This window comes from Mus caroli, chromosome 2 (assembly GCF_900094665.2).
Source record: "Mus caroli chromosome 2, CAROLI_EIJ_v1.1, whole genome shotgun sequence".
Lineage (NCBI taxonomy): Eukaryota > Metazoa > Chordata > Mammalia > Rodentia > Muridae > Mus > Mus caroli.
Window position 1 is genome coordinate 155,276,050 of NC_034571.1, and position 24,082 is coordinate 155,300,131.

General features: G+C 50.4%; 1 protein-coding gene and 1 pseudogene across 1 annotated transcript; both read left to right on the plus strand.

Moving 5' to 3' along the window:
• Positions 1–948: 948 nt before the first annotated feature.
• LOC110290308 lies at positions 949–1,566 on the plus strand (annotated as a pseudogene).
• Positions 1,567–5,045: 3,479 nt separating this feature from the next.
• On the plus strand, positions 5,046–20,645 carry Gdap1l1 (ganglioside induced differentiation associated protein 1 like 1). The gene is made up of 6 exons (XM_021156120.2): positions 5,046–5,294; positions 12,656–12,848; positions 14,229–14,402; positions 17,294–17,391; positions 18,149–18,263; positions 20,276–20,645. The coding sequence occupies exons 1-6, from the start codon at positions 5,115–5,117 to the stop codon at positions 20,617–20,619; spliced, it is 1,104 nt and encodes a 367-aa protein (XP_021011779.1). The 5' UTR covers positions 5,046–5,114; the 3' UTR covers positions 20,620–20,645.
• The last annotated feature ends 3,437 nt before the right edge of the window (positions 20,646–24,082 follow it).

Sequence of the window (24,082 nt, forward strand, 5' to 3'; positions counted from 1 at the left end):
GAAGAGAGAGAGAGAGAGAGAGAGAGAGAGAGAGAGATAGAGAGAGAGAGAGAGAGAGAGAGAGAGAGAGAGAGAGAGAGAGGAGAGACTGGCTCTCTAAGAAGCCAAAGAGCTTCCATCAGTCTGACAAACCCCAGAGTGGATGTCTTACAAGACAATTGGCCAGTCTTCCTTGTGAGACCTGGGAAAAGAGAACAAGGACCAGCCCAGATGTAAAAGGCATTTGGAGAAATAAAGTTTGCCTGGTAGGTAGTCCTTGATTGAATCCTCATTGAACTAGCTATCATAATAGTTCTGGCAACACTTAAGAAATCTGAATAGGGAGTAATTATTAGGGGCCTACTGTGAATTTTTTTTAAGCATGAAAGTTGTGTTTAACGTAAGAAAATTATTTATGTTAAAGCAGGGCACAGTAGCTCTCCCTATAACCCCAGCCCTAGAGAGATCGAAGCAAGGTAGAGTTCAGAACTCCACATTCATGTCAAAGCCCAGGGCTAGAGCTGGGGAGACACAGATCAGAGGATCCCTGAAGCTCAACAGCCACGCAGACTATGTGAGTCAGCAAGTTCCAGGTCCAGTGAGAGATCGCACCTAAAAAAATAAAGTGAAGAAAAAGTGAGGGAGATGCCCGCCCATCATTGACCTCCGGCCTGCATCTGCAGTCATGGACTCACATGTGAGTGCACACACAAACATGGGCACACATACTGCAGCCTATGTTAGAGATAATGTGCCTGTTACTTATAAAATACCTGAGATGGTCAGGGTGGCTCGCTGAGGTACCTCAGTGCTTTAGAACATTTGTAAGGACGTGGGTTCAATTCCCAGCAATCATCTGTAACTCTAGTTCCCAGGGGATCTGACACCCTCTTCTGGCCCTTAGACACATAAAAATCAATCTTAAAAAATAGCAATGAGAGGATTCCCTGGAGCCAAGCAAGCGGCAAGATGAGGCCTTTGACTGAAGAAGAGACCTGGGTCATGTTTGAGAAGATCTCAAAGTACATCGGAGAGAACCTGCAACTCCTGGTGGACAGACCGGACGGCACGTACTGTTTCCGGCTGCACAACGACCGAGTTTACTATGTGAGTGAGATGATGCTGAAGCTGGCCGCCAACATCTCTGGAGACAAGCTCGTGTCGCTGGGGACGTGTTTTGGAAAGTTTACCAAGACCCACAAGTTCCGCTTGCACGTGACAGCTCTGGATTACCTGGCCCCCTATGCCAAGTATAAAGTGTGGGTGAAGCCAGGAGCAGAACAGTCCTTCTTGTATGGAAACCATGTGTTGAAATCCGGTCTGGGTCGAATTACTGAGAACACGTCTCAGTACTAGGGAGTGGTGGTCTATTCCATGGCGGACATTCCTCTGGGTTTTGGGGTGGCAGCAAAGTCTACCCAAGACTGCCGAAAAGTGGACCCCATGGCAATTGTGGTGTTCCACCAAGCAGACATTGGGGAGTACGTACGCCATGAAGAGACACTGACTTAGGACGGTCATCCCAAGAACATTTTGCTGTGTGAGAGGACTTAGCTTTGTTTCCTGTGTGCGGCCATCAGATTAAATCTGGACTACACTGAGATACGCAACTTGGGTTCTTATCAACAGAAATGGCTCGAAAATAGGGTCTCTGGCCCTTTAGAGTCAAAAGCAGGTGGATCACAAGTATAAGGCCAGCTCAGGCTACTTGGCGAGTTCAAGGCTAGCCTGGGCTACATAGTGAGCCTTGTCTCAAAAATCTAAAATAGGCAAACCAGAACCTGAGAGTGTTTTGTGTGAGTAAATGGAGTGTTTTAAAAAAAAAAAATAGCAATGAAAAAGGCAAATTAACTCTCTCACACTAAAGCATTTCATTTGAGAAATATGATTCCTATAATTTACTCCAAGTTCTCCAGCCTTCAGTTAAACAAGAATGGAAGAGGGACGGTGTTTTAATAACAATTGTGTCTAGTGATGGATATATGAATGTCCAATGAACTTCTTCCTTCCTTCCGTCCTTCCTTCCTTCCTTCTTCCCTCCCTCCCTTCCTCCCCCTCCCTCCCTCCCTTCCTTCCCTTCTTCCTTCCTTCCTTCCTTTTTCCTTTCTTCTTTTCTTTCCCTCTTTCTTTTTCTTCCTTCCTTCCTTCCTTCCTTCCTCCCTCTCTCTCTTCCTTCCTTTCTCTCTTTTTTTTGTATGTTTGAAAATTGAAAACAAACAAGCAAAGAAAAATGCTAGAATTACATCTTTTGCCTCACTTGAGAAAGCACCTCTGTGAGATCAGGCTGTAAAGCATTTTCTCAGTCAGTGATTGTTGGGGGGTGGGGCAGCCGACTGTGTGTGTAGCAGGGTTGCACCTCTGGACTGACTTTCCTGTTTTATATAGGAATTTAGGCTGTACTGGCTATTTTTGTGTCAACTTGACACAGCTGGAGTTATCACAGAGAAAGGAGCTTCAGTTGAGGAAATGCCTCCATGGGATCCAACTGTAAGGCATTTTCTCAATTAGTGATCAAGGGGGAAAGGCCCCTTGTGGGTGGGACCATCCCTGGGCTGGTAGTCTTGGGTTCTATAAGAGAGTATGCTGAGCAAGCCAGGGGAGGCAAGCCAGTAAAGAACATCCCTCCATGGCCTCTGTATCAGCTCCTGCTCCCTGACCTGTCTGAGTTCCAGTCCTGACTTCCTTTGGTGATGAACAGCAGCATGGAAGTGTAAGCCGAATAAACCCTTTCCTCCCCAACTTGCTTCTTGGTCATGATGTTTGTGGAGGAATAGAAACCCTGACTAAGACATAGGCTGAGAAGCCATAGGGAGAAAGCCACTAAGCATCACTCTTCCATGGCCTCTGCTTGCATCAGCTCCTGCCTCCATATTCCTACCTGGTTTGAAGTTCTGCCCTCAGTGAACTACAACTCATGATATGTAATTGTTTTTATGTTTCAAGACAGGATTTCTCTGTGTAGCCCTGACTGTCCTAGAACTCACTCTATAAACCATGCTGGCCTCAAACTCAGAGATCTGACTGCCTCTGCCTCCCAAGTGCTGAGATTAAAGGCGTGTGCCATCACTGCCTGGTCGAGATATATAATCTTAATAGACCCTTTCTTCTCCAAGTTACTTTTAGTCTTGGTATTTCATCATAGCAATAGAAACCCTCACCAAACCAAGTGGTATTTCCTAGAATGATTAACTGAAGGAGAAAGACCACCCCCTCCCACTATGGACACCACCTATGCCTATTGATAGCCCAGTTTAAAAAGATCTAAAGAAAAAGAAGGGCTGTTTTATGCCTGCCTGCCTTTGTGCCCTGCTGGAGAGTGCATGCATTTGGCTGCTGCTTCTGCTGCCATCGCCATCATCCTTCACTGGGACAGAACCCAGCTTCTTTGGCCTTCCAATCCAAAGACCAGTAGCTCCCTAGGCCTGCAGAGCCCTGTTAGAACTGCTGAAACTTCACCCCCGCAGGCTAAGCAGCTTCTGAACTCCCGGGGTTCTCCAGCATGCAGACAGCTGCTACAGGACCACTCAGCCTGGTTCATGGAAAGCGATCTAATAAGAAAACCTGGGGAGACCAATTCAACAATGAGACTCAGAAAAAAAATGCAGCTCCAGGCTCCTGACAGCCATGGCATAAAGGAAAGAAAAAGCTCCATAGAAGTTCGCTTACTTTAGTAGAAGAAAAAAATAAATAAATAAAAATTTAAAAAGACCAGCCACTGTCTGTGAGGTGAAGTGTCCAGGACTCTGAAACAGCAAACAGTGAGGCCTGCTCTCCCAGTTACACTAACTCATAAGAGCAGGGTTCGACAAACGGGCTCACGAGACAGGGCTTCTCAGTAAACTGGCCTGTGTAAGATCATTCTGTGACATTTGCAGACATTGCCCAAGGATATATTTCTCATAACTTCTCCCACTCTTTAGGGGCCAGCAACTGTATTTTTCAACTACTATCTCGGGGTCCACTTCTCAAAGGTAAATTATGACATTAATAACATTCATATTCTGGGACTGAAGAGGTGGCTCAGCTGTTAAGAACACTGGCTGCTCTTCCAGAGGTTCTGAGTTCAAATCCACATGGTGTCTAACAACTATGACTCCAGTTTCAGGGGACCTGACAACCTCTTCTGGCCTCCGAGGGCACCAGACATGCATCTGGCACACAGACATATTCATGCGGACAAAAACACCCATACACATACAAATAAATAAATATCTAATAAAATATTTTCCAGGGGAAGCATGGGTATGCTTAGGTAACCTTACCTAAGTTCCAAAGAACATTTAAAATCTCCTACAGGAGAGGCACAGGGGCTGTCTACAGACTCCTACCTGGCTACATATCCTAGGGTGATGGTGTCACCTAGGATCCCACCAATGGTACCCTTCCTCACCTGGGAAAGTCGTGTCTACATAGCTAAGACGCATGATTCCTTTAACGAGCTTGAGTTGCTGCTTGCAGGACTGCTCAATCATCAGTTAGTCCCGTCCTGCATGAAGCCAGCCTTGAGTTTGAATCTCAGCTCCACCAGTTAGCAGCTCTATGACCTTGAGCAAGGTCACTTCTCCTCTGAGCCTCCCTTTCTTCCTCTGTAAATCAGGCCAAAGGGGTAGACAGCTGGAAAGCCCTTAGTGCCTGTGCCTGGGCAGAGAGTAAGTGCCGATGTGGTTAACAAATTGCAATTCATCCCCTTCTGCTGTTGGAAACCCTTTAGGAAGGGGAACATCAGAAAATGGAGTTTCAAATAAAGCTATCTCCAGACACTACTTGTGAAAAAGGGTTAACAGACCTCTATACTGTCGTTTATCTAAACTAAGAAGTGTTTCCGCAAGATTGAGAGGCACAAATGCGTAATGACGGTGAAGTCTTTGGCAGGTGACTGACCAACTGTGAGCGCTCTGGGGGCTCGGCCCCGGTTTCTGCATCCTTCCCTCCCTAGGGCCCTCAGGGAGGACCTACAGCTGGGAGGAGGAGGAAAGAGCCCCGGGATCCCCTTGCCCCTCCTCCTGCACCCAGTGAGTAATAACATCGCGGGGAGGGGGAGGAGGAAGAGGGGCCGGCTCGGAGAGGCCATGTGATGCTGGGCGCCAGCGAGCCGCTGCCGAGCCGCCTCCTTCCTCCTCGGATCGCGGGCTGTCATGGCGACCCCCAACAACCTGACCCCCACCAACTGCAGCTGGTGGCCTATCTCGGCGCTGGAGAGCGATGCAGCCAAGCCGGTGGAGACCCCCGACGCGCCCGAGGCATCCAGCCCCGCCCATTGGCCCAAGGAGAGCCTGGTTCTGTACCACTGGACCCAGTCCTTCAGCTCGCAGAAGGTAGAGCGGACGCGGGGTGCGGACAGGAGACTGGGAGGGGACTGGAGAGAGGGGCAGGTAGCACCGGGGGTCCCCGGAGGGAACTGTCCTGAGGGGCCGCAGAGCCCTGCCCCAATGCCAGGAGCATCTCCTTAGGCCTCGTTTCCTCCTGGGGACACCTGAACAGAGAGACAAAGGCCGGGGACAGACCGGCCCTGCCGGCAAGCGGCCTGATGGGGCTGAGCAGAGGAAGCCTCACTTTAGGCCAGCTTTCATCCCATCCACTGTTCCAGACACTCTCGGGCCACAGCTCCGAGGCCCTCGTTCTAGCAGGGGTCTTCTTCGGTCAGGGGCTTAGTCTTTCCCCAGCCGTCACCCTTTCTCAAGAGCTGAGAAGGAAGGAGTTGTTAACCCATCCCCTCAGAGCAGCTGGCTTGCCCATCAGATTTGTTTTGCTCTTAAAGGCACAGACCGGCTTTGGCTCCTTAGACCACTTAGAACACTCCCCTACTTCCTAGGGTAGGGGCAGTTGAAAGTACACCCTAGTACTGTCACCGGGGTTTCCGCTTTGTAGGAGTGAGATTAGGCTCTGCGCCCAGTACCTGGTGGCTCTAAGGGACTCAGTCTCCCACCCTGCCTGGGTAGCAGTCCTGTCTGCAGCCAGTGGGTTCAGCACCATGGCCAGAGCCCAGAACTCGTTCTAAGGCACAGCTGTTTTGTTACCTGACTACCCCAGCTCTCCACCGCCCTGTCCCATGCCTTCATTTTACACATGGGGGCCGGCAAGTATTGCTGAAGATAAATGCTTTGGAAACCAAAGACTTGGATTTGTGTTTTGGTCCAGGCTAAGTTTTATAACCTGAAAAATGGGATAGTGATAGAGGTAATAATAGCCACCAGGAACTTGAACCCCTCAGTAGAGTTTCTGGAGGGGCTGTTTAAGGGGTGACACAACAGTACTCCAGGCTGGCTCTACTCCCACCCCACTGTGCCTTGAAATCACTTCATGATCCTGGCTAAGACACAGCCTGCCAGATTCTGCCCCAGATGGCTGTTAGTCTAGAGGCCCACCTAGGTGATACTGAGAAAGTTGGACTACCTTTCACTCTTTAGTCTCCCAATTTAGAGCCCTTGAGTCTGAGATTAGCCAGGGAGAGCCCAGTGGGAGAACCATCTTCTTCGCTGGCCCACTATGAAGCTTTGGATGCCTCGGTTTACCTCTCCAAAGGCTAAGCGTTCTGATCTGTAAAGTGGAATAAACATGGTCACTTCTGCAGGGAGCTACCGTGAGGATGATGTGAAATTGTGTACAGGGAGTGTTGCTGTTGATGCCTGGTAAGGGATGGAGGGCCTGTTGATAAGGGTGTGAGGATTTGTTAAAGTGTTAGGGGGTGGAACGGGGATCAGCTCAGTAGCAGAGCTTGTGCTTAACGTGAATGAGGCTCTGGACTCAAATCTCAGCATCAAAATAAAAATTGCTAGATAAAGAAGAGTCGAAGCTAGCCAAGGTCACTCTGAGACCTGTCCATGCATTTGCATGTGCTTACCAAGCACCTACTTGCTTGCTGAGTGTGTCCTGGGCTGTACAAGGCACTGGGGATTTGGAGTTGGGTCAGACTGACCTCCAGTTCCCAGAACTCTCCCAATGAAAACCTTCAGGAAGCAGACCTCGATGACTGGCATACAATATGTGGTAGCGGGAGGCATCCCCCTGCTGTCCCTCTAGAGACTCTCCTGCTCCTCTCCCAGGGAAGATTCACGATTCAGCCTGGGCGTGGGGCATAGGTGGGTTGGAGTTAGGGAAGGGACTACTCACAGCAGCACTCCTTTAGGCTAAGTGTCTCTCAAGCTAGCGAGGCATCCTCGTGCCTCCTCCACCAGGGTACAGACACACAGCCTGAAAGCAGCACACAGGAAGAGGAGGATGGGTTTGGCAATCATGTGGCTGGGTTCATATCCTCTTGGCTGTTTATCCTCTGAGTGACTCTGGGCAAGTCACTTCACCTGTCTATGACTCAATCCTCACCTGCAAACAGGGCCTTGCTTTTCTCTGGGCTCTGCAGATTGCCTGGGGGATTTCCAGAACACTGGTGTGTGTTAAGAGCCTAGTGTGCAGTAGGAACACAGTGGGTGCATTCCATCTTCCCCTTTGGCCCTTAGGCCAAGCTTGCTGCAGACTCTCTGGGAAGCCCCTCCTTGATTGTATCTGAGCTCTTACATGCAGAAATGTCCTACCTTAGAGAGTGATAGCAACCCCTGTGGGCACTGGGGACTGTAGAAGATCCTAAGGGCAGCAAGACCATGTGGGAGCCCAAGGTCTAGACTCTGGGCCTAGCCAGCTGGGCTGCCCCTGACTAGCAGGACAATATACACACATTACTTTGCCTCTTGTGTCTCAGTGATGCATTTGATAAACTGGGGGCGGGGGGGGGGTAAAGGCAGTAGGTGAACTCCTGATCATTGCCTAGAATGTACATGGCATGTGCCAAGGACTCTGTGATCGCTGGCTGCCATGAAGACACCAGTTGTGACATGAGACACATTGGGTCCCTGTCCCTCTCAGACCCTGTGGATCTCATAACCTCTCTAGGTTTCACCTTGTTTGGTCTTTTGTGGGCAACACTAGTAACTCAACCTGAGGGTGTGAGGACTGAGTGATGTCATGCACGGTCATGGATGGAGCTCCTGATTGATTACACAACTGCGCACTGACAGAGTGCTCAGGCACTGTCCTGGGTGGTGGTCAGAGGCCACGGGGCTGGGAAGAAGCTAAGACTGCTTACTGGGAATATGAGTATGGCTCCCATATGTCCATGGCCTTCTCTGAACCTCAGTTTTCTCAATAGGAAAATATATCAGCTACCACCTGCCAGGATCCCTCCTTCCCCGTACAGAACGAATAGCCTTTCCTATTCCAGTGTTCTCTGCATTATATATACACACACAGATACACACACGCAGATACACACACAGACACACAGACACCACTCCCCCATTCCCCTTATATCTGCTAAGTTGTTTGTTTGTTTGTTTTGTTTTAGTTTTTTTTTTTTTTTTTTTTTTTTTTTTTTTTTTTACAGAACTAAGCTACTTGCTACTGGCTAGCTTTGCCAGGTCATGCCTAGTCTCTAGGCTTGTTTCCTCTTGTAAAGTTTGGATAGTGACGGTGTTGGGGTATTCACAGGTACTGGTACCACATCCCAGAGTATCTGTAGGGAGTGTATGCTTTAGTTCGCATAAGGCTGTCTGTACATCACTTGGGACAGTAGACGGATGTAAGAGTGGCCTGGTGATAATCTTGCTATTTCTATGAGAGTGGTCTCAGGCTATCCTGGTACCCTGAAACATATCTGAGTAGAGGTTCCTCTGCCCCATCCTCTTGGACCCTTCCCCTGTCCCAGCTGTGCCTTCGAGGAGCCCTGTACCAGCCTTCAGCCCCCAAAGTTAAAAGCCTTAGGTCTGGGTCCTGCCAGGGACCAGTACTCCTGATTCCATGCAAGAGCTGAAAGGATAACTATCTCGTCTTTCAAACTCCTGGGCACTTCCTACCAACCTTGACCTACTGTGTGTTCAGCACACTCCTGCTCAGGCATCTACAGTAGCTCCCTAGTCCCTCCAAGAGAGACCCGGGATCCTCAAAATGGCCCAAAGGCACCTAACATGATTGAGAATCAGGATGCAGTCACAGATAGCCATGGACCCTTCTCAGCACACTGTTTTCAGTTGAATAACGGAATAACGTCCCATGGTAGGGTAATTAGAGCAGAAAAGGACCCAGTTGTTTTCAAGGTCATCTATGGGAATATTTTTAATACCACCACTCCATGTAATGACGTGTCTTTCTGCACCTGCCCACTATCTGACACAGTCTGGAGGCAGGTCCTGTTCAAGTCCCAGTTAGTATACACATACTTTGAGTAACTGCAACAACTGTCAAGCCATGCCCACACCCGACTTGTCTGCCCACGTCCTTAAAGAAGGGATAACAGTCAGGGAACTTTTGTCACTAAAGGGACATGTCATCCCTTCCCTCACTCACGGACTCCCTGAATTTATTTGCACATGGCTCCCTGCCTGAGTCTGGGAGTCTTCATTAAGTCATAGTACATAATCCTTGTACTCCATTCCTGGTCCTCACCCACCTGTCCTGGCTTCAGACATCTCCCGATGACTCTGCTTTATGCCTCTGCAGCAGATGCTCTTCCCCTGAAACTCCCTGCCCAGGTCCTCACGTGGATCTCTCCGTCCCCTTGTTAGGGTTGTGTTGAGCTGTTACACCCTTGTAGGCCTGCCTGATGTACCATCCTGTTCAAAGCTGTGTCCCTGTCTCCGTAACACTCTGGTACTGTGGCCCTATGGCCTTAACATTTTACCTTTATCTGTCCTGCCTAGAGCATCAGCAATAGCAGAATGGGGTCTGTTATGTTCACCACAGAGCCTCCAGCACTAGCAGTGAGAGCAAGGCCTGGCTTGTAGGTTCACAATGAACATGTACTAAAAAGTGATGTGTTCATAAGCCATTGGTGTTTGATAAGCCAGGCGTAGTGGCACACACCTGTAACCCCAGCACTAGGGAGACAGAGGCTGAGGGTGAGATTTCAAGGTCACTCTTGACTTTATAGGGAGGGAGAGGTCAGCCTGGGCTAGAGAAAAAGTATCTGCTTCAATAAACCAGTAGCTGTTCGTTGCCTTAAATGGGGAGGGGGCATTGGAAAAATAAGTAAGGCTCGGAGGTCTTGAGTGTCTTTTACAAAGTCACTCAGCAACTACACTACTGTGTAGAAAAGCCAAGCCAGGCCATCACAACCATCCTACTGTGCGTCGTCCTAATGAAGCAGCAGGAAATACTTTCCAGGCACCCACAGAGGAGGTAGATTCCCCTGAGATCGTGACACAGAGTGGCGACCCCCCTGGGTCTAACTAACCAAGTCTCCAGGAGACTGAGTGGCAGATGGCCGTGGTGGCTGTGTGCCCTTCCCTTGGGCCTGGCTTCCTCTCCGGGTTCCCTCCCCTGCACATGGCTCTGGCCTTCAGCTCCACTAAAGGTGAAAGCCTCCTCGGCCATCTGCCAGGGTGACCTGAGGCAGCTCCCAGCAGCTACTGTGTCTCTAAAGATAGTCCCTCCCCAGGCAGAAGCCCATACCTGACTCCCTCGAGGGAGCCTCAGGGCACAGCCCAGAGCACTTTCCCACAGCATGTTGGGAAAGGTGCCCTGACAGGGTAGAAGGCCAAGGGCAAGGGCAAAGGCCTGGTTTGGTCTTCTTTCTAGCCAGGTTGACCAGGAGCCCCTTCTCCCAGCTTGGCTGAGCCAAAGACCTCTGGGATATACAGAAAGAAGGGACCTGGCTGTGTTCTGTGCCCAGCTCCACCTCAAAGCTTAGGGGCTTCTCCAAGACACCGCCTCTCCCATCGGCCACTGCCATGGGTTCACATATGCACATCCACACACGCCTTGCCCACAAACACAAACTCTACTAAGCCGAGTACACACACTTTCTTTACACTCCCACAAGCACACTGTACACATGCGCACACAGCTGCCCACTCACTCACCTAGAGCAAACAGATGCTGCCCCGGCCTGCTCCCTCTGCAGTGATTCCTCCTGGTGGAACCAGAAATCCCTCCTACTACCCCAGAGGGAGCTGGTGGGAGGGGTGCAGGCGGGGAAGGAAGAAGCTGGAAGAGTGGGGCTTTTCAGATCACACAGCAAACATCGGTAGAGCCAGGTGGGCTTCCATTCTTAGTCTTTTCTGTCTATCAAACCTGCTGTCTTAGTTTTCTATTGCTGTGATAAACACAAAACTGACTAAAAGCAACTTGGGGAGAAAAGGGTTTATTTCAGTTTACACCTCTCGGGTAATAAACAGCCTATCACTGAGTGAAGTCAGGGCAGGGCAGGCAAGAAAGCAAGGCAGGAACCTGGAGGCAAGAACTGAAGCAGAGGCCGTGGAGGAGTGTGGCTTACTGGCTTGCTCCCCACGGCTTGCTCAGCATGCTTTCTAATCCATCTGCCCAGGGACCACCTGCCCAGGGACCATCTGCCCAGGGCTATCGCTATCCCCAGTGATCTGGACCCTCCCACATTGATCATTAATCAAGAAAATGTGCTTCAGACTTGCCTACAGCTAGATCTTATGGAGGCATTTTCTCGTGTTCTCAGTTGTCCCCAAATGACTGTAGTTTGTGTCAAGTTGACAAACGCTAGCCAGAATATGGGGTCTGATCCAAGTAGCTAATATCTATTGCCCTAATGTGTGCTGGAACATCATACAGGATTGAGCTTTTACTCCTCCCACAGCCTTCTGAGGGAACACAGTAGGATGCCCTACAACAGGAGGCTCCCAGGAGTAAGAAGACTTTTAAAGTCTTCTGGGTTGGAACAGATGGAGCAAGCCTGTGATTCTGACACTAGTCCCCCTCTTCTGATACTAAACCTGGACTCTCCGAGGGGGTCGAGATGCTCAGCCCATGTTTGCCATCTATGGTGTGGGAGAACATAAATGCTCAAGAATTGGCCTCTACCTCTTTCGGGGGTGGCCTCCTGGCCCTGGGTTGGAGCCAAACGATTGGGAGGGGCAGCGATGGAGTGGATTACCACTACCCCCTTTCCATGGTCTAGGATGAGACCATCCTCCTTCTGAGTCTCACCCCATAAGTGAGGCTCTAAGAGCTTCAGGCAAACACAGCCTGGGTCAGGAGAGTGACCCCCTCATTGGGCCCCTAGAGACATAAGGGAAGACTTGGGTGAGATTGGTGTCTCTCTTAGCTTTAGCTGCTCCAGCCTCGATCTGGCTACCTCTAGTTGCTCTTGCCGGCATCCATCCAGGCAATCAAGATGGGAAGGCGTTTGAAACAACTCAGGACTATGTGACTATGGACACATTCTCGTCTACCTCACTCTGTCCCGCAAATCATTTGAGGCATTTAGCTCTTGGTTATGATGATACTGGAATTTCTGTGAATTTCCTGGCCAGATCCATCCCTGGAGTCCGGGCCAAGTGTCTGCATCATGGTAACATTAAGTGTGAACTGACCTCATCTGTGTGCTAGACACGGACTTAGAGCTATAAATACTTTCATTTGGTCCTACGGGTTCAGGCAATTTGCCCACATCTGCACAGATGGAACCCCAGTCCCACATGTTAGACCCTTAGCACTGCCCTGTGTTCTAGCCTCTGGCTGCATTCTTCTCCAATCCGCAAGCACAAGCCCCCTGAGCCATAGCCCCGCCCCCCTCAAGTGCCCAAGAATGGGCTGCAAGCAAGTGTCCCCTCTTGTGTGTGACCTCTGACCTCCCTTCCTGCATGCCTCCCCCCACCCCGGGCAGAGTGTCCCCTGTGTCCACCCGCCTTCCCCCCCGCTCTGACCCTGGCGCCTGCAGGTGCGGCTGGTGATCGCTGAGAAGGGCCTGGCCTGTGAAGAGAGAGATGTGAGCCTGCCTCAGAGTGAGCATAAGGAACCGTGGTTCATGCGGCTGAACCTGGGTGAGGAGGTCCCAGTCATTATCCACAGAGACAACATTATCAGTGACTATGACCAGATCATTGACTACGTGGAACGCACCTTCACGGGAGGTATGCTATGCCCCCCAGGGGTGGGCAGGGATCCCATGGGCTCAGACAGCTTTGAACCTAAGCAAGCCACTGACCCATAGGCAGGACTCAGTGTTCCCCCCAAAAAAGCCAGATGCTACTGTGAGGGCTCAGATGCCTCCAGAGCCGCACACCTCTCCCTGGCACGCCAGGGAAGACATGGCCCAGATAACCCAGGTCAACTGGGGTGTGGCTCTCTTCTTTCTCTAGGAGCTCGATCAGGTTCAGCCCTGACCCTCAGGTTTCCCGCAGGCTCCCATAAGCAGAATGACATTTTATCAGAGCCCAAAACCCTACAACCTCTAAGTATAGTCAGGACCAGACTCCCAGGAACCCCATTGGCATGCTCTCAGGCAATGTGAACCCCGAAGATACACAAAGGACACCCTGGAACTTCTCTGCTCCCTCCCTGCCACCCTTTGGCTTCTGCAGGCTCAGTTGCTTGCTGGCTGGAGCAGGAGCCCAGGCAGCCGAGACAGTGGGCCCAGGGCCCGGGCTGGTATTATTTATAAGAACAAGAATCTGCAAGTAGGACATGGTAGCACATGCTTGTGATTTAAGCCCTTAGGAGGTGGAGGCTGGAGGACCAGGAGTTCAAGGCCAGACAGTTACACAGTAGAGTTGGAGGCCACACTGAACTACGTATGTGAGACCCCAATCCCCACTCAAGACAATTTGGCCTAAAACTCATAATGCAGACCAGGTTGGCCTGGAACTCACAGAGATCCCCCTGCCTCTGCCTCCCAGATGCTAGGATTAAAGGCGTGTGCTACCTCACCCAACCTCAAAACAACTTTTTTTTTTCTTTTTCTTTTTCTTTTTCTTTTTCTTTTTCTTTTTCTTTTTCTTTTTCTTTTTCTTTTTCTTTTCTTTTTTTTTTTTTTAAGAATATAAAATTTCTGGGCATGGTAGCACATGTCTATGCCCTATAGTTCCAGTAATTTGGAGACTGAGGCAGGAGAATCTCTAATTTGAGAATAGGCTGTGCTACATACGGAGTGAGATACTATCACAATAAAAAAAGAAGCATAAATATGAATAATTATTTGCCAAGTCAAGGAGGCTTAAGCTCTAAGCATCCAGCTTTTCAGCCCATGGAAAGCAGGCAACATATGCTTCCCCCGGCTCCTATCTGTAACTGAGAGGTGCTGGACCCTTGAGGTCAGCTTTGTAAAGCCCAGAGTAGCCACTGAGTCGCCAGGATTCCTAAAAGCCAGCGGCTGAGTCCTAGAAGGATTATTCTGGGACTTCTGAGTATTACTTTGGTGGTGGCGGGGTGGGGGGGGCTCTAGGTTTCTAAGGGGTGAGTATCTGGGTGGGGGCAGACATAGACTCTGCTCCAGCCCTTGCTGGTATCCACAGAGCATGTGGTGGCCTTGATGCCCGAGGTGGGCAGCCCACAACATGCCCGAGTGCTGCAGTACCGGGAGCTGCTGGATGCGCTGCCCATGGACGCCTACACACACGGCTGCATCCTGCACCCTGAGCTCACCACAGATTCCATGATCCCCAAGTATGCCACGGCTGAGATCCGCAGTGAGTGCTGCCCCTTGGGGGGACCCCCTCTTTCCTTGCAGAAGGTCCTTCTTCCTCACCTCGTGCTCCCGAGTCTCTCTATCCACCCTCTTCTCCTTCCTCTCTCCCTTTTGTCTTTCCTCCCTGTGCATCCCCCCATCTCCTGCTCCTGCCACCCCATTCAGATAACAGCACAGAGGTCTATCCACCAGCTTCTCTCCAGTCCGTGAAACCCCCTAGGGAGGCCCAGCTGCAGATACCTGAGGTCAAAGACTGGGAAAGGGTCCTGCATAGGTAGCCAAGAACACCGAGTGACATCAGGGTTGAGGTTTCTACAGAAGGCTGCAAGACACCCAATAGGTCTTTTTTTTTTTTTTTTTCTGATCTGAAGTCACCCATATATTCTCCTAACTATCAGGCTGCCTACAGTCAGTGGACGAGAATTAGACCCAGTCAGACAGCCCACCCAACAATAGTTTATTTGTGGGGATTTGGGTCTAGATTCTGTTATGGTATTTGGTGGCCCTAGAGGCAGAAGAGCCATGACCTTCTCTGATAGGTCCTACATAGTAAGTGGTCACCCCCTCTCCTTCCCATCCTCCTCTGTCCCAGGGTTGTGCAAAGGTGGGGAGGGGTTGGGTTGTGGAACTCAGTCCTAGCTCCAAGAACCCTGTAAGGAAGACTCAGGAGCTATGCTGGTGCTCCCATTCAGTCAGCCACAACCTGGATGAAGCTGCCAACAGGCAAAGATAACACAGCTTTTGCCATGCCAGGGTCACCACTCCTGGAAGGAAAGTCAAGGTCAGGCCATGACAGCGAAAGATAAGGAAACTTGGGCAGCCAGGGGTTGAGGGTGGAGGTCTCTGTACCAAACGCCAAAAAGGCTCATGCCTTGAAGATTAGCCCAGAGTCACTCTTGTGCATTTGAATGTGTGTACCAAGAAGTGCATACCGAGATATCCACCAGGCATGGTAGCAGATGCCTTTAAACTCAGGTGTCAGAGGAAGTTCCAGGCCAGTCTGTTACACAGAGAAACCCTGTTGGGGGCAGATGTGGATATTCACTACAACATAGTGAGAAATATCACTGGAAACAACCTTGGTGTCTACAAGTTAGAGACAGAGTAAATTCGCTGTTATGCTAAAAAATAATAGTCACGTGGGATAGTCTCAAGATACACTAATGGGTGTAAAAAGAGGATCGACCCAAACACATAGTGTGCCCTCTGCTCTAGCAAGTCCTGAAGAATGCCCCAGGCTCTTCGTACAAGGAATGGTTCTGGAAAGGTGTATAAGAAACTGCAGTAGTGTTGGTCTCCAGGGAACACAGCTGAGAGTCTGAAGATAAAGAGGTAACTGTTTGGTTTGGTTTGGTTTGGTTTGGTTTGAGCGTTTTTGAGACAGCCTTATGTAGTCTAGTCTGGTCTTGAACTCGCTATGTAACCGAGGATGACCTTGAACTCCTGATCGTTCTGCCTCCAAGAGCTGGGATTACAGACATGTTTGTCACCCCATCTGACTACAAAGACTTATTTTTATCACACCTCTTTTGCTTTTGCTTGCATTTTTAACTATGGATGTTTTAATGTCTGTATAACCTGTACACAAACCAGTTAGTTAAAATTTTTAAAATCTAGTTTCAATATCAGGGTCAGGACAACACAGAGGTAGGTCCCAGGGTCACAAAATCCTGGGATTATGGCAACATCCAAGAACAAATGGGAACATTCATGAAAGGAAAAGAGGAATACTTGTGGGGCAGGACAGGTGCGGGACAGGTGCAGGAAAGGTGTGGGACAGGTGCAGGACAGGTGCAGGACAGGTGTGGGACAGGTGCAGGACAGGTGCAGGATGTGGAGAACTGAAGGAAGTCTAGTGGAGGCAGAGTGGAACATGGGGCAGTGGCAGCATCTTGTGTGGATCTGAGGGGAAGGCTTGGAGGAGGGGGAGCTTTACAGACAAACAATGGGCCTTGACCCTAGCAGCTCTGTATTTCCCAAAGAGAATTTCCCTGAGAGAGGAAGTATGACCTTGGTTGCCATTTAAGTGAGTGGTGCTGTGGCCTGGCGAGGCTGTGAGCACCCGAGAACTTGCTCTGTAGATCAAATTGGCCTTGAACTCACAGAGATCCACCTGCCTCTGCTTCTGAGTGCTGGGATTAAAGGTGTGCGCCACCGCTGCTCTGTAAAATTAAATAAGTTATAAGGCGGGAGGGGGGAGAACAGAGGACATGATTAGTCCAGAAAAGGAGATGTGGGCTAGGGGTTTTGGAGTGGTCTGGTGCATGGGAATTTATTTGAGAGTCTGAGATGGGACAGGGTTTGGGGTATCTCAATGAGAGGTAGGGCAGCTGAGAGACAGATCCCATGGTCCCTGAAGACAAGCAGAGAGCTGTGCACAGAAGATCTTTGGAAGAGGGGGATGCGAGTGGGGTGAAGTAACACGTAGGAGACAGAGGCAGGAGGATCACCGCAAGTTTGAGGCCAGCCTGGTCTATACAGCAAGTTCTAAGCCAGCCAGGGCTGAAACTCATACGAGATCATAGGTGGCCACTGAGTGCTGATTGTCCCATGGGGAGTGTCCTGTGGGGAATGCTGCAGGAAGAGCCTTCAGGGCCTGGTTTAAGGTGAGGGGCTCTGAGGACATCCCAGGCTGGGCTGGCTTCATCTGTCGGAGGAGACTCTGGAAAGGGGAAGAGCTCTGGGTTTCAGGTTCTACACATTTCCAGCATCATCTTCTCCTCCTCCTCCTCCTTCTCCTCCTCCTCCTCTTCCTCCTCTTCTTCAAGGCTACAGTCTCCCCTTCAGCAAGGTTTACTGGCCCCTTGTGCCCCAGGCAGGTGACTTTCTCCCAGTCCTGTGGGAAGAAGCCCTAGCGAGCAGGGAGACAGGACCTTTCCTATTCTTTCCCAGGACATTTAGCCAATGCCACCACAGACCTCATGAAACTGGACCACGAGGAGGAACCACAGCTCTCTGAGCCCTACCTTTCTAAACAGAAGAAGCTTATGGTGAGTACCCTGCCTATGCCCCGCCCCAAAGACAGGGACAACTAGATGCAAATGATTCTAAATGGAAGATCAGAAGATGCTGTGACCTGGAAAAAGTACAGGTTGGCTCCTCCAATCATGTCTCCTCTACCATATCCTGGCTATTTGGCCATGGAAAATCACTGCTACACCAGCCTCTGGTTTCTTATGTTGCCCCTGGAAACACAGTCCTGAACCCAGGTTCTTGCATCAGACAGTATGGAGAGATTGTTCCAAGGATATGGGAGAGGTAGGGAAGAGGATGGCCAAGCCTCCTCTGACCCTGCAAAAAGCTCTGGAATATGAAAGGCACCCTATAGCTGGCCGGGCTTCAATACCCTGTATCAGTCAGCCATTGGCTACAGACCGTATGTGGGGGTGGGGATCATCTTCCATGTGCTTCTGAGCAGAATTGGCAGAGAGCCATTCTCTGGGAGAAGAACATCAGTGCACTTAGCACAGTGGTACCGTTGCTCCAGTCCCATGCCAGGGAATGTGCGCAAGGTGGCCGAGCTCACTGGACTGGCTCAGTCCTGGATAAGGGTACATTCAGTGGTGAGCCGTGTCACATACAGGAGGGGGTATTTGAAGGCAGGGTCTTTTGTGTGTGTGTGTGTGTGTGTGTGTGTGTGTGTGTGTGTGAGGGTGTTAGGCAGAGCTCCTTCATCATCTCTGCATATCATGGCTCTCATGAGACCAGCTCACGCTGGAGCACCTCTCCTGCCTGTCCTGCCCATAGGCCAAGATCCTGGAGCACGATGACGTGAGCTACCTGAAGAAGATCCTCGGGGAGCTGGCTATGGTGCTGGACCAGATTGAGGCGGAGCTGGAGAAGAGGAAACTGGAGAATGAGGGTAGGTGCTGTACCAGCGGTGAAGGGGTCAGCCCACCTGCTTGCCCTACCCACTCTGTCAATCCCCAGCCTCTTTCTCCCAGAGATAGATCCCAGAGCCTTGCCAGCTGGTTAGGATCAGGAGCTGTGGAGTCAGGCAGACCTAAGGTCTAGGGCTGCAGTGGCCTTGACAAGTCCTGCCCTGTACTGGGACCTGGGTCTCCCATACACAGAGTGGAGAGAATGACAGAATCATTGAGACATTTGGAGTACTCGGGATGGCATCATGTGGCATGCGTTTACTCTGTGGGTGAAGAGGACAGTATGGTGACTGTTAGCATTCACGGTCTCACCTGACCCTGAAAGGGGACATCTTTGGGCTCTTACTGCTGCTGTAGGGTAGGTCTCGGACCCTGTCATGACAGCTTCTCTCCCGCCCCACACCTTTGCAGCAACGCTAGCCTGGTGTCCCCTCTGTGACAGTCTGCCTCATCAGCTGGTAGCACACGGTCGTTCTGAGCTCACCTTGCAGTAAAGAATGACTGTAAGCTTCTGACCCCCCCCCCGCCCCCCTGCGCTCCAATCTCTCAAAGGTTGGGATTACAAGACATGTTCTACCATGCCCAGGTTTATCCAGGGCAAGGGTTCAAGCCCAGGGCCCAGTGCATGCTCCCGATGGAGCTATGCCTCAGCTCCTTCAATCTGAGATTGATAGTCTATGAAGCCCCTTGAAAAGATGGCAAATACCTACGGAGGAGGGAGATTGAGCCAGTCACCTCTGTAGGAGAACACTGCTTCAGGCACAGGAGCCTGCCAATGCAGGGCTCTGAGGTGAGATCGGACTTGTCGTGAGGCTCTGCAAGGAGATCCATGTGGTGGATAAGACTCAAGAGGGAAGCAGACTCTTGGGCCTGGAAAGAAGTGGGGGCAGCACACAGGTAAGACCACAGGGCTTTGCTCTGTCAGTGAAGCATCGGCTTGACAGGTCCCACTTAGACCTTAACAGGATCCCTCTGTGTGCTGCTGTGCTGATAGTAGATAAGGAGGCAGAAGCGGAGTCAAGGGAACCATTTAAGAAGCACTGTGATCACTTGGGGAGGAGAGAGTGGTAGTTCATGTTGGGATGGTGCAAGAAGAGACACTAGAGTGTGTGTGTATTCTGAAGAGAAAGCTAATTAGACGGACTGGCAGACTGACTATGCGCAAGACGGAAGAAATTGTTCCCGGTGGCACCTGGGCTCTGGCACTTAATAGAAGGGGGGAGAGACACTACTGCAGTGGGGTGTGGTGAGCTTGGGAGCCCCAATCCAGAATTCCCTGCTGGACATGTTTAATTTGGAATGCACAGTGACACTAGGTGGAGCTATCAACCAAACAATATAAGTCTACAACTTTGGGTGGTGCAGCCTGTAATTCCATCATTCTGGAGGTTGAGGCAGGAGGATCACAAGTTTGAGGCCAGTTTTGGCTTTAGAGTCTGTTTCCAAAATTGAGAGAGAGGAAGAGAGAGAGACAGAGACAGAGACAGACAGAGACACAGAGACAGACAGACACAGACAGAGGGGAGAGACGGGGAGTGGGGTGGGGGAGCAGGGAACGTAGTTCAGTTGGCAGAGCGGTTACCTAGCTTGTACCAAGTCCTAGGTTTGACTCCCCCAGCACTGCATAAACTTGGTGTGGTGGTAAAAGCCTACAATCCTAACTCTCAGGTGTGGGCAGGAGGATGAGACAGTCAAGGTTATCTTCACTATAGTGTATTGGAGGACAGCCTGAGCTACACAGGACCTTGTCTCAAAAAAACAAACAAACAAACAAACAAAAACAAAACAAAACAAAGCCAGGAAAAGCAGAGGGCAGATCTGTGCAATTTACAAATCAGTTGATTTGAAGGAAGAGCGGAGAAGGCTGGTGTGAGGATATGGCGGAACTGCTAAGAAGGTTTGGGAGGGAATGGCCTCAGGAGAGAGACACTGGCAGGCAGACCAGAGCCAGGGCTTCTAAGAAGTGAGTACCAGGTGTCCTCTCGCTCTCCAGGGCAGACGTGCGAGCTGTGGCTCTGTGGCTGTGCCTTCACCCTGGCGGATGTCCTCCTGGGAGCCACCCTGCACCGCCTCAAGTTCCTGGGACTGTCCAAGAAATACTGGGAAGACGGCAGCCGGCCCAACCTGCAGTCCTTCTTTGAGAGGGTCCAGAGACGCTTTGCCTTCCGGAAAGTCCTGGGCGACATCCACACCACCCTGCTGTCAGCTGTTATCCCCAACGCGTTCCGACTGGTCAAGCGGAAACCGCCATCCTTCTTTGGGGCATCCTTCCTCATGGGCTCCTTGGGTGGGATGGGCTACTTTGCCTACTGGTACCTCAAGAAAAAATACATCTAGAGCTGGGCTGGGGCCTGGTGTGTGACTGGCGGTGTCTCTGTGCTGTGTGCTTCCCAAATCCTGCTCAGTTACTCACTGTCCCATGAGCACTGGACAGACCTTCCTGCCCCTTCTTCCTAGTAATTCTATTGTCAGTGTGACAACATTCCATAGTTTAGAAGTAGACATTGTCAACGCCGTGATTTGAGGCTACGGCTCTACCAGAGGACAGAGAGAGAAAGCGAGAGAAAGGAAATCCAAATGTCTTTTCTGCTGATTCAAAGACTCAAGACGTTACTGTGGGGACTGGTTAGCATCTGAGGTGAGTCCCAGAGTGTTCCACCCGGCAGGGCCCAGGTTCTGGGAGGTGCTGGGGACTCAGAGGGCCTGACCCCAGCCTCCCGTTCCCTCTTGGCAGGGACCTCTTCTATAGGACAAAGCCAACATGGAGACCCAACTCATCTAACCAGTACCTCTGTCTGGGACTGGAGAGCCAGAGTCCCCGTGGAAAGTCTCTGAAGACCAGAAGGGGTCTCATTCTTCTCCTGGACATGGACTGAGACAGCAGTGGCTCAAGCCAAGCAGTGGCACCCTAAAACCCATCTCTGGCTGGGATCAACTAATTCCATGGGCACACCCTTCACCCCTTTCCTCCTCATTGGCCAGCTGGTGAGGGTTGGCACTTACCTAGAAATCCTGAGGCAGCAGCGCGTCAGCCACTCCTACCTTGAGTTGAGTTCCCACCCTTCACGGTGGGCCTCTCAGCAAAAGCCATGTTGACCTTCCCTCCCAAGGTCAGTCTCAGCTCAAGAACAGGGGTGCCTCCCTCATGGTCTCCACCTCTGAAGGTCCTTCTCAGCTCACGAGCGGGGGTGCATCCACCTCCTCCCCTTTTTTTCCCCCAGGAACTCCTCATACTGCATGCAGTGGGGTCTCTCCTCCACACTGCTCCCCCGGTCTCACTTTCCTGTGCCTTCTGCATGTTGAGAAAGGGTTTGGGTGTCACTGCCGCTCATGCTTAGAGTCCCCAATAAAGCATCCAGGAGGAGCGATTGCTTTTCATTTCTAAACCGTGTGGTCCTATTCAACTCTCATTTCCAAAGTCAGGACAGAGGGCTGGAGGCGTGAGGTTTCAGATCCAGCTATTCCGAAGATCAAGCTCACCTGGCAAGGCGGCCATTGACTACCTTCCCAGCAATTGGGAGGCCAAGGAAGGACAGAAGGACAGAGACAGATCACCTGCTGCCAAAAACTTCTGACATGGTCATAAGTCCACTTATGCATTTGGGTACCTAATTTCAGCTTACAGAGTGTGTTTATATCCATTTGCTTACCTCTGCTCTTCGAGGTTGACCACGGCACCTGTCCCCATCCAAATTTCTAAGTGGGAGAAACATTAAAATGCTCACAGATGAGAGAATATAGCTTGTTCCTGAAAAGGCATAGTTTTATTTATTCTACAAAAAAAAAAAAAAAAGCATGAAAATGTGTGTAATTTCAGCAAGGTTACAAGAGAACAAATAGGGCAGGAGATGCGGTTCCATTGGCAGAGTGCTGGCCCAGCTTGCATGGCGTCCTGGGTTTCATTCCCCAGCGTTTCATAAGCTGGGCACGGCAGTGACCACCTGGAACCCTAGCACTTGAGAGGTGCAGAAAGGAGGATCAAGTTCAAGGTCACCCTCAGGTAGTGAGTCTGAGGCTAGCCTGGACTAAGTGAGACCATCTCTCAACAAACAAACAAAGGAATTGGGATGGAGAGATGGCTTGAAATTTAGAGTATTTGTTGTTGTTGTTGTTGTTGTTTTAAGGGGACCCAGGTTCAAGTCCCAGCACCCACACAACAAATCTATGACTCTACCTGCAGGGGACTGGATACACTCTTCTGACCTCAGCAGGCAAAACATTCATTCACATGAAAATAGTCATGGCCAGGACATGACAGGGATGGATTTGCAGGCCCAGGAACTGCCTGGCACTGTCTACCCTAATGGGCATCCACGAAGACCCTTCTCAGTCTTAATGAATATTCTATTCATGAACAATAACACATGGGTGCTAGTGGGGTAAACACCCCACGAAAGGACGTGGTCCTCTCCCTAAAATGAGGCTCTCAGAGCCCTTCTCTGTCCCGTCTCTAGAGGAGGCAGGAGGCTGGATTCTACTGGAGTCTCTAGTTGCAGCATTCACAATCCTCCTTCACATACTGTAAGATACAGATCAGATGTAAGTGTATAAGCACTGTTAGCCTCCTATTCCACCTTTCTCACACACACCACACACACACACACACACACACACACACAGAGAGAGAGAGAGAGAGAGAGAGAGAGAGAGAGAGAGAGAGAATAAAGTCCTACCAGTTTACGAAACTGGCCCCTAGGCCACCACTAATCTTAATTGTTGGGAAACCATGTGTCTTAGTCAGGGTTTCTATTCCTGCACAAACATCATGACCAAGAAGCCGTTGGGGAGGCAGGTTGGGGTTTATTCAGCTTATACTTTCCACATTGCTGTTGATCACCAAAGGATGCAGGACTGGAACTCAAGCAGGTCAGGAAGCAGGAGCTGACGCAGAGACCATGGAGGGATGTTACTTACTGGCTTGCTTCCAGTGGCTTGCTCAGCCTGCTCTCTTATAGAACCCAAGACTACCAACCTAGGGATGGTCCCACCCACAAGAGGCCCTCACCCATTGATCACTAATTGAGAAAATGCCTTCCAGTTGGATCTCATGGAGGCATTTCCTCAACTGAAGCTCCTTTCTCTGTGATAACTTCAGCCTGTGTCAAGTTGACACACAAAACCAGCCAGTACACCCTGCTATCCAGTTCGTAGTCTACCATGACCAGACAGCTTCCTGAGCTCAGAACAAAATGGAGGACTCCGCTTTCAGTGGGGCTTCCTTTCTCTGCCTGACTTTTTCTGGGGAGTCTGACCCCCACCTCCTCTACCTGAGGAATGTCACATAGTCCTTGATAAAATTATAGGTTCAACTCCCTTCCTCCAATAAAAACCTGTCCAGTGAGCACCTAAAATGCCTCGCTAAGCAAATGAGGCATTCCCAATACCTTGAGCTTTACCCAATTACATTCACCCGAAAAGCCCTGTCCTACTCCCCAAAGCTCATATTGCCCCTGCTCACCCCAGTAAGCTATATACACAAGCTCACTGCCTACAGGTTCTGTTTCAACAGTGCCTCAGCCGGTTGGGACAGTTTATTGGAAAAATGACTTATACCCCAGTAGTCTGAGGGTGGCTGTGGTTTTCTGTTGATCTTTTATGGTTGGATGTGGACGTAGTCCCTTTCCATACATTATCTTCTGTGCCATCATGGTAGAATGGCAGCCCAGTGTGCCTTGAACAGTACGTACCAATCTGCCTAGCCAGGGGACAAACCATGTTTTTGTATATAGTGCCAATAGTATATGCCCAACATGAATGTCTAACTCAATGACACCACTGACATCCTCCCAATTGGAACTAT